The 11,017-nt window shown below is 32.6% G+C and overlaps 1 protein-coding gene across 2 annotated transcripts; it reads right to left on the bottom strand.

Annotated features, from left to right (window-relative positions):
* Positions 1-464: 464 nt before the first annotated feature.
* Positions 465-6,384, bottom strand: LOC145613735 (putative serine/threonine-protein kinase). Of its 2 annotated transcripts, XM_081668806.1 has the most exons (6): positions 6,225-6,384; positions 1,865-1,980; positions 1,511-1,727; positions 1,198-1,435; positions 955-1,105; positions 465-864 (listed from the first exon to the last, which is right to left on the bottom strand). In XM_081668806.1, exons 1-6 carry the CDS (start codon positions 6,283-6,285, stop codon positions 565-567), a joined length of 1,083 nt encoding a protein of 360 aa, XP_081524932.1. In that variant the 5' UTR covers positions 6,286-6,384; the 3' UTR covers positions 465-564. The 2 variants fall into 2 exon arrangements, with proteins under 2 accessions (XP_081524932.1, XP_081524929.1); XM_081668803.1 differs by having other exon boundaries at positions 1,198-1,727.
* Positions 6,385-11,017: the final 4,633 nt, after the last annotated feature.

The raw sequence follows: 11,017 nt of genomic DNA, 5'->3' as shown, positions 1-11,017 counted from the left end.
TTCGCTACAGACTTTTCTGTCCCTCCTCTATAAGGATACCCCCATTTCTTTCCTGCTGCAGCTCAAAACGGCAAGAATACAAGATCAGTAACAGTCGTGTAAGGTCAGTATAATATGCCTGGCTCCCTGTATGCCATCTGCAAGTTCCACTCCCAAGATAGGGTGGCCTTTTCATATGGCGTACAGGGAGCCAAGCATGTCGGAACTCTATCCTTTTGAAATCCCCCCACCCTTCTCACTTGTGATCTCTCTTATTTCAGTTATTTGTACAATGATAACGTAGTAAGTTCACCTGCAAGATGCAATTGGTTCTTGAGTTTATATCTGTTTCTCAACCTGTATGATATGTTTGGTATTGTGTTAAGCTCGTATTTTCTCAGGGATAACGGTCAGAAGGGAAGTACAAAACCATATATACACTACTTAAAAAAAAAAAAAAAAAAAAAAAAAAAAACAGTTATGGGTAGTTAGTTGAAGGAACAATCTCCGGCCAAGCAGATACAAAATTCACAAGAATTGGAGTTTATATCGCAGAGGTCGCAGAGGTCAATTGTTGTACGGGTGCTAACTGCTAGACGTAGAGCTTTTGCTAAAAGCAGTACTATCTACAGAATGACTTTGGCCTATCTTAAGCTGCATGAGATCAGGAAGATGACCGGGTTTTGATATTGAAACATCTGCCCTACTTTTACCATCTGCTATCATCTTCACAACTGCTGACATTTGTGGCCGAAGAGCGGCTGTCTCTTGCACACAAAGCAGGCCAACTTTTAGCAATTCGGTAGCTTCATCTTCAGGGTACTCTTGATCAAGTGAGAGGTCCAACAGGTGTTGAAGGTTGTCAGATTTGTACTCCTTCCATACCTAATTCATGAATTTTTGAATACAAAGTATAAAGCATCGCTTTTGTTTCAGTTTTATTTGATGGAAAATTAGACAACAGTTATACATTACCTTGTCAACTAAGTATGCATCTCCTTGTTCTAAGTTGAATTCTACAACTTTGTGTCCACTAATAATATGCAATAGCAGGATCCCATAACTATACACGTCTGATTTCCTTGTCAAATGACCAGAAATTGCATACTCTGGAGCAAGATATCCCCTAACAAATTTTGACATAGCAAGAAAGATAATCAATATTAACAGCAAGCAGAGACAAAATGGAAGAAATAAATTGTTCAGGATTTCACTTACAATGTGCCTGCCACGCGAGTGCTCACATGAGATGTATTGTCCATAAACAGCTTTGCCAGACCGAAATCTGCAATCTTTGGCATGAAATTCTTATCCAAAAGTATATTGGCAGGTTTAATGTCACGGTGCACAATGTGAGGCTCAATTTCCTCGTGGAGAAAGGCAAGGCCTCGTGCTATTCCTAATGAAATGTCCCTCCTTATTTTCCAACTAAACTTTCTTCTGCTTTCATATCCTCCTGTATTTTTCATAATCACGAAATTAGATAGAAAGTAATTATCAAATTTAGAGAATAAATGAACTCCTTTATTACCTAGGAAGGCCAGTGACATGCTGTTGTTTTCCATGTAGTCATAGATCAAAAATCTGTTGGCAGCAGATATGCAGCATCCTTTAAGAGTGATAAGATTTTCATGTTTGATGTTAGATAATGCTGTGATTTCAGTGATAAATTCTCGTTCTCCTTGCAGTGACTCGAGTTCAACTGAAAGTACTTTGACTGCCACGGTTGATCCATCTTTAAGGTATCCCTTAAAATATCCAAAAAAATAACTGCGTTAAGCTAATCAACAAGACTTATTTCTACCTTGGTAGCTAATCAACAAGATTAATTTTTACTGAACTAGCTATCTCAGTCAAATAGTTAAATAACTTAAATTATAGCTACCTTGTAGACAGAGCCAAAGCTGCCTTCTCCTACTTTATTTGAAGACTTGAAGCCACCGGTGGCAGTCTTAAGCTCCTTGTAAGAGAAAACACGGAAACCTTGAAGACCTGATGCACCTATCCAATTGTATATAGTGGACAACCATAAATAAACTATTGGGAAAATGATGGACGAAATATCACAAGAGCAGATGACAGACTGAGAACTCCTATGTCACATCTCAATGCCTTAACCAGGAAATATATCAGCAGGATCTTCTTCCAGACCTAACCCACTTGATATCCAAAAATAAACCATAAAACAACATACAGGTATTTTACTCACACTACTTTAAAACCAAAACCTGATGAAATTTCATAAACTCAAATTCTGACAATTCAAGTATATAGCACCACAATAATACCATACACGTACAAACTTATCTAGAGTTTGATCCTAACGCAGTCCAAACTTGAGAATTTTAAATGTAAAAGTAAAACAGTGTTATTTATGTATGTTCATTTACATGTATAATTATAATTATAACTCATTGACACATTTTCTGTGCAAGGTCAGCAAGGGTAACACTGACAGTGTGCCACATAGTATTAGAATAACAACTTTTGTTATGACGAACCTTGACTAAATTGATGTAGTATATCTATTCTCCAGCATCACAACGACTCAGCAAGGTAAACTGCCATGGAGGGTGTATATGCGTCTAAACTTCAAACATCCTCACAACAGCCCCGCAATTTGGATGCTACACGAAAGATGAGTCTCAGAGCATGGAGAATAAGTAATGATGCTATAGCCTAAGTGATAATTTATCGACATATAAGCCAATTGACCACCAGTAGGAACAATGGAACATGCCACAAAAGTATAATCCCAACAATTACTTGCTTTCTTATCCACAATCAAGTTCTATGTACTTCTAATTTGATCTAATGTTAATGGTTGTCTCACTTGCTAGGCTATCTCACATTACCAGCTAGGATGAAAAAAGGTAGAGTGAACTCATGAAACAGTCCTCAATGTCATTCCAATTTTCAATGATATTCCTTACAAAGCTAATTTGAGCTTCAACTCAACTAAAAAGAAAGGCACACTAAAACAATGAAAAATTGAAAATAATGCTGCTCATAAACCTCTTGCTGCAAGAGAAAGCTCTCAAATCATAGTCAGTCACTGAACAACTATAAGGTCAAACTTTGGAAATTTCATCAAAAACACACCCTGACAAGGCATACCAAACATAAATCTAATCAACGCAGCATTCATATGAAAGACTTCGGAAGATATTTAGAAACAACATTGAGTATTGAATGGCAAAGCAGACACCAGGCCCTGTATCTTTTGGGTATTATGTGATGTACTAATCTTCAAGACCTGAGCAGTAATCAACTACTCCAACTGTTTATCTAATGATATTTAATCTCTTGGACTACAATTAACCAGAGTTGCTGCATCACACTACACATCAAATCTAAAATAAAGTCTCTTGGTGACACTATAACACTCATGTTCTTTTGAAATGCTCGATGCCAAGAAAGTGATGAAGTTTTCCAATGTGTTTATTCTTCATCTGATCATTCATAGACTTCCAATCAATAATTACCAAGATATCATCTACATAATCAATATAGAAAGCCAAGACCACTATAGAATCTGTTACAGCTCATGTTGATCGTGTCCATATCAGAAAACTATGAGCATGATGTATATATCAGTCACCATAGTGGTTCATTCTATGGAACTTCCTACCATACTGAATTGTGTTACAGGCTGAAATGGTTCTTCTACAAGCCCCATGGAAATAATTCTCTCCATTTCAGCAAAGGTCAGAGAAGGCTTCATGAAAATAGCCTTGTTTAATCTCCTCATAAAAGTTCAGTGACAACATTAAAGTGAACAAAGATAACAATCTGAATTGTCAAGCAAAGATTGGACATCATTCAATCAATTGCAAAAATGTTTTGGTGTAACAAATTCCTGCCAGTTGAATGTTTCCACGTACGAGTCTATGACTAATCTAGCCCTGCATCTTCTTATTGTTTCATCTTTCACTTAGTTTCTAAGTTAAATACTTATTCCCTGCATTCAACAAAAAACCCTCAAGACTTAGCTCACAGGCTGGCGGCTCTAATATTCCTATCTTCATTTTACAAGTTACAACCCCGGAAACACGTAGCTTAGGCTTAACAACCAGGCAAAGGTTGCTTGCATAATTTAGACAGCATTAGTTTTATTAAAAAACAGCCGCAATAATAATTTATCATGTCCTTAATCTTTTCTCTCTAGTGCAGCACCACGAGTACAAGTGCAACAGTCGCAAATATGTCAACTGTTGAATATGTTACAAAATCAAGTCTTTTTTTTTTTTTTTTTTTTTTTTTTTGACGGGATACAAAATCAATTTAACCTCAAACCTGCTTGCGTATATTTATTTGACCAAGGCATTACTGTCTATAAAATAATTTAAGTATCAAATCTCATTCGTCGACAAAGTCACGCAACTGATTAGTCTGCATCACGATTAGGATAGCTTCTATTCGGAAACACTAATTCATCATTCATTGAATTTCTTCAAGACACAAATGTAAATGATAAGATGTGCACATGCTTAGGTACTCTCAGGTGCATGAAATAATTGATGAGGAAAGCTATTAAAGTAACTCAAAATGAACCAAAAAACTAGGCATAAGCTTGCTGAACATGTAATTAAAATAAGCTTATTTGCCAAATATCTTTAACATCCTCTCACAAATATCATGTAAGGATTCTCTAACAAAAAAATCTTATGTTCATATCATAACCCTCTAAAGCAACTCCAATGACAAGCTAATTAGACAATTAGCTTGCCATGCCATATAAGCTTTTAAGCTAATTATCGGACCATTTACCAAAATGGCTACTTTTACAAAAATATTTATCAAAACGGGTACTTATCAATATTAATTCCAAAACTAGCTAACTTATTAACTTGGAAGGAAATTATTTATTTCTTATTTTCCATTGAGCTAGTTTGGTTCATTTTATCAGAAAGACTTGCGTGGATCAGCATTATATTGAACATAGTGACCCTTAGTTTTGACATAGTAACCTTAATTTTAACATAGTAACCTTTTAAAACTAATATAACGTTTAATATTATTGTGAACTTAAAGTACAACGTTATGACCCTAATGTTAACATATTGACCTTTATTATTCATATTAGCCGGTATATAAAATATTTCGTTAAAAAAATTAACCTCTTATAGTCTATATATTACCAAAATGATTTTTATTTCAACATAGAGACCTTTTCTCAATTATAGTGACTTTTTTTTTAACTAATAAAACAAACATAGTTTCTCAAATGTTAGTGGTCCACAATAAATTAGTGTGAACCAGGTCCATTTAAGAATTTGTATCATTTTATAGTTTTTTTTTTTAAAGATAAATATTTAGATTTTTTTTAAAAAAAAAATTAATTATTATTTTTTTTTTTTTGGGGGGGGGGGATTCTAATGCCATAGTTTTAGATATCCAATGATGAGAGGGTAACTAGCTTGTTTTTCGAAGGGTGTGCTTTTGTTTTCTGTTTTGTTTGTTTTCCTTTCTTTGTTTTTATTTCAGTTAGTGTGTTTTTCTTTTGTTAGAGGTTATCCTCTTTTTTACACCGAAAAAAAAATATCCCATTAGTTTGAAAAATAACATTCAACATAATATATTTGCAACGATTCTCTAGAGACTCTACTTTATTTATTCAGAGGTGCAAGTAGCATCAGCATTTAAAAAAATTTATACAAAAAAAAAAAAAAAAAAAAAAAAAAAAAAAAAAACAAACTCAAAAAATTGTTCCAAATTTCCAATTAACAAAAAAATAGAAAACAACTAAGAACATATTCATTGTCTACCATTATATATCACATAACTATGTATAAATTTGATTTATTATACATATTAAACTCAAAAATACACAGAGCTTGGCAGTTTAATTCCCTAGCAAATTAGCTTGGCAAAGCTAATTTGTTTAGTCAAACTAATTGAGTTTTCAAGATCCAATGGTCAAGTTAGTAGCTAGTGAATTATTGAAATTGCAAAATTGCAAGCAAGTCCCTACCTACAACCACCATTGAAGTTGCTCTAACAAACTTTTCCACTAATTTTTCTCAAGCTTCCTAAAATACCATTTAGAAAAAATCACTAATTTTGAGTATTTAGTCCCACAAACAAAAACATAATTCACTGTTACGAACTCAACAGCCATCATAATTCATGAATAAACGGGAAACATTCAAATTGCAAATTGACCAATAATATACCAAACCCAAATAGCAAATTACATTTATTCAAACAAAAATAAAGAAACAGAATTAAAAAAAAAAACTTACTTGAAATGAATTCATCATCTGAAACACTCTGTGATGAGAAACAGGGAAAACAACTGCTCATTTTCCCCTCTTTTTCCGTTTATTTGATAATCAAAATTATCAAATTCAAAGAGATTTAGAAAAATAGTTAAAGGGTGTGAACAAGAAGAGAACACAATAATGCAAATTTATATTTATATTTCAGAGTCCAACTACCCCAGTTCATCATTCATAGTCCTTAGAATTTTTCCATTATTATTCCCTATTATTTTTTAAATGTTTTAATAACAAAACTAGTTATTGGCCCGGGCGATGCCTGGGTCATTATAAATTTTTTACTTTAATTGAACTTTAATATGTATATATATATATATATATATATATATATTTAATGGAGTAATGTTTAATTTCTTAGAAACTTTATTACTGTATTATGTAATTATTAAGGAGTTACAGTCCAATTCAAGGGAAATTGTCATGCATATGAAGAGTTTATCAATTAAACTCAACACTAATACATGAAAGTTAATGCATAGAGTTTTTAAATAATTAATGATATGGTATGATTTGGCGACGACACATCATATGCCAAATGGCAAAATTGTTGACACATGGCAAAACATCATGTCTTGCCATGAATTTTAATATATATATATATTGATACCAATTGCGTGTCTTTAATGTTATAAAACTCTAAGTTACAATTTAGTACTTTGGTCAGCATAGAATGTTCCCATTGATGAATTTGAATTGACCAAAAAAGGCTGGGGATTGATTTCGCATAGTCAATTATGAATTAACATTGAAATGGTCTAATACCGACTTCATCAGTAGAAATTGAACTACTTGAAACCCGACTCTTTGGAACTTCAAATGAAATAGTATTTACCCCCGTATAATACCCATAACTAATCTCTCTCTGTAAGTCCGTTTCATAATATTAGTCTCATTTACTATTTTGGGAGTTTTAAAATGATCTACCCATATTGAATATATTTCATTTATAACTTGATTTTTTTTTTAATTAATTGGTTGTGAATTGATATTAACTCTAAGTAAGGAAATATTTACCTTAAATTATGCAATTATGACCTGTGTTTTTCTAATAAAAAATCAAAAAAGTTAAACAAGGTAAACTAATTATGAATTATGTTGTATTTTAAGGTTAGATTTCAAATATATTTCTTTTCTTATCATATGTGATTAATTCCCTATAAAATTAACATTATGAAACGGAGGAAGTATTAAATTCACCCGAAACTAAACTGAAAAAGTTTTAAGTGACCCGACCCATTAAACTCAAATTGTTGCAACACGAATATAACTTGCTAACATTGAGTCATTTCATCCTATGACTTTATTAAGTAGAACTGAATATGACGCCATTGGATCACTAACCCGATTAACACAATTAGTATTATATACTCCTGGAGTACTATGCATCATGGTACTCCTTCCACAATACTCCCTCTGTTTTTAAATACTTGCTTCATTTTTATTTTTTGCACTATTTATTTGTCCTACTTTTGACTAATGTTTGTGATTTATACATAAGAAAAAATATAGTCTTGTGGATACTTGTTGAAATCATCTCGATGAATAGATTATTAATTTTCAATTGTTAGAATTTATACTTATTGTCAATTAAAGATATTAGTGATTAAAGATTAGCATCGGCATGTGTGTCCAAGAGAAATGGAGCAAGTATTTAAAAACGGAGGGAGTATATTTGAGTTATTTTGCGTACACTTTTTGTTATTTTCTTTAAATGGTGTGTTATTTTGTTACAACAATATGTTATTTACTTATTTATTACTTCATCCCCAACTCATGCTATTTTTAATTTACATGTACTTATTTAAAAATAACATATATATAAATTGAAATAATAATACATTCACATCAATATAACATTAGTGTTGAGTTTTAAGGCATCTTGAAGATAATCAAACACTTTACAAGGTATTAAATTTCTGGACATAAACACATTACACTCTTAAATTATCTTCAAATCAATTGATTTCTAAAAAACATGGAAAATTAGAAGAAGAAAAGGGGAGAGGAAAGTGTGTTAGATTTAGCGTTGGAGTAGTGAAAGGAAGAGAGTGAGAGTGAGAGTGAGAGTGAGAGTGAGAGTGAGGTTGATTCCTAGAAAACCCATAAAATTGGTAGAAGAAAGGAGAGAGAAAGTGTATGTGAGTTGGAGTAATAACTAAGAAGAAGAGAGAGTGAGTGCGGGAGGAAGATGAATGAGAAAAATGGCGAAATAACATACATGTATTTAAAAATAACATGTACCACCTGCGGTCTAAATTACTCGCAACTTTGGGGTATTATTTGTAAGATATAGAATATTCCAAAGTTGCGAATAATTTGGATCGGAGGTAGTATATAATTTGAAGTAACAAAGAGTTAAAATCAAAATAATATGAGTTTAATAAAACCTGAAGTACCCTGTGCATGATACTCCAGGAGTATGCTAGAAATTGCGGATTAACAGATAATCAACATAACCGACCCACTAGTTTTATTAGCCGACCCAAACAAACCCAAAATGAACCCATTTCAACTTGATCCATTTGACATGGCCATGCAAAAAAAAAGTATCTAAATCAAACTGTCTCACTAATTTTCATAACTGGCAGAAACCAATCCACCATGTGCTAACTTGAATTGTTTCAAATTGAGTTGTTTCAACTTGAATTGAGTTGTTTCAAATTGAGTTGTTTCAAATCCACCATGTGCTATCTTGAATTGTTTCAAAATAAGCTTTGTTTCAACTTGAATTGTTTCAAATTGAGTTGTACTCAAATGGTCAACCCAAATTGGTAGTGCTAATTTTAAGTCTTTTGGTAATATTAAGTGAATATCCGTTAACCCGCTCCACTTGCTTTAAATGAATAAACGAAAATCTAAAATTAAATGAATGAGAAGCGGATGACGGATGAAGCGAATGATGGATAGAATCGGATGTGGATGATACTTTTTTCATCCGTTAACCATCCACCCACCATTTTAAGATATATTAAATTTTTAATTTAAGACTTTTGATAATAAAACATGAAACGTCCAAGAAAATTACGAGTACTTGTTATTTTTTGTTGCAAATTAATTTTTCAAACAATATGTTGTTATTGTTTCCTTTTTATTAACAAAATTTAAAAATTATTGTATAAATAACCATAAAGTAGAGTTCTTTCAAAGAAAAAAAAAAAACACCACAAAGTAGAGTTTATGTGAGAATTTTTTATTTATTTTTTTTACTTTAATACTCATACATTAAGTCACCTGTTCCACTCGTTTCATCTGTAGATGATGGAAGGACGGATATGGATGATGGGGGAAGCGGGTGACAGATGGATGTGGATGGAGCGATTAAAGCAATGGATGTATGCGGGTGTCAGGTGGTGAAGCTTCACCTGATTCGAATCCAATCCATTGCTAGCTCTAGTCTCTAATGGGTGGGTACGTGTAATGCATGCGTAGTAGCTAGCCATATCTAATTTGGCAACATCATTATTCAAATTGTAGGGAATATTTCAAGCATTACCCCAAACTTGAACTCCACTGTGATCATACACTTAAGTATGGTGACGTCCAAATGGAAGGAAGCTAGAGCAAAAGAGTCGCCAACAAGTTTTAGGAACTTGTAAATCGTTCACAGGGTGAAGGTTACACCCCTTAACGATCCAGGAGATCGTTAACTCCAATAGGTCTAGAACCAAAACTGGAAGTTTGGGGATGAAGGTACAAATCCAATCTAAAAGAGATTGAACCTGCCCTAATTATAGGCCTCTACTTTATTCTTCTCGTATTCATGTGCGCTTTCTGACTAACATGCAAACAATAGGTTTACCCTAAACCTGTTTAATCTATGTTGGTTGAATATTAATGCACAAATAAACTATTATTGGCGATCACTTGAATTATAATCAAATTAACCCTAAACAAGATTCTTAATTATCTTATTAAGCGTGATTACAAGTACAAATTCCCATTAAACATGCATAAAAGGCGTGATCAAGCAATAACAATAAATATAATCAAGCAACAATAATCATCATAAATAATTATAACAATAATTGTAATCATAATAATTATAATAATCATATTAAGGCATAATAATAATAGCAAGATCCTAGGCATGATACCAACAAGATTAATAACAAACCCTAGCATGTCACTAAGCATATAAAAAACAAAGCTTTAACCCTAACATGATACTAACATGATATTAAGAAAGGAAATAGGAAGCATCATAGAAATCATAATTGATATAATTAAGAAACTTATTCTTTACCCTAAACATCATACTAAGAAAAACATTCTAACATGATACTAGGAATCAAAATAACAACCTAAACATGATTTCTATATCATAAGATCAATGAAACAATTAAAGTACTTACTTGGATGCCTTGTACCTCTTTCTAATAACAAAATACACACGTTAGTAACTTCAAGGAAAATAATAAAATCAAACAATTAAATTAAATAATTGAAATAGAGATTTGGGACCAAACCCTTAGAAATATCAAACCTTTCACGTCTAGGGCGAAGGCAACTTAGAACTTGGCTAGGTGTGTCTAGTGCTAATGTATGAGGAATTTTGTTTGTAAAAGGCTAGGCTAGAAAGAGGGAGAGAGAATCAAGAAATTCTAGATGAGAGTTGATGATTTTAAAAAGGATATTAAAGGAGGCTATATATAACGAAAATAAGTCAGAATATGATAAAAAAGAATCGGAGTTTTAAGAAGAATAAAACACGACGCTGTCGCTGTGCGACAGACTTGTCGCCGCGCGACAGCCTAGAA

This window comes from Chenopodium album, chromosome 3 (genome assembly GCF_948465745.1).
Source record: "Chenopodium album chromosome 3, dcCheAlbu1.1, whole genome shotgun sequence".
Classification (NCBI taxonomy): domain Eukaryota; kingdom Viridiplantae; phylum Streptophyta; class Magnoliopsida; order Caryophyllales; family Amaranthaceae; genus Chenopodium; species Chenopodium album.
This window is presented reverse-complemented; position numbering and strand designations above follow the sequence as displayed.

Excerpts from the sequence above, each read along its gene's own strand:
- LOC145613735 (XM_081668803.1), bottom strand. The coding sequence starts at position 6,285 with ATGAGCAGTTGTTTTCCCTGTTTCTCATCACAGAGTGTTTCAGATGAT. Across the intron at positions 1,106-1,197 it reads ACTCGCGTGGCAGGCACATT|GGGATATCTTGCTCCAGAGT; the intron begins GTAAGTGAAATC and ends AAAATTTGTTAG. Across the intron at positions 865-954 it reads ATGCATACTTAGTTGACAAG|GTATGGAAGGAGTACAAATC; the intron begins GTAATGTATAAC and ends TTCATGAATTAG.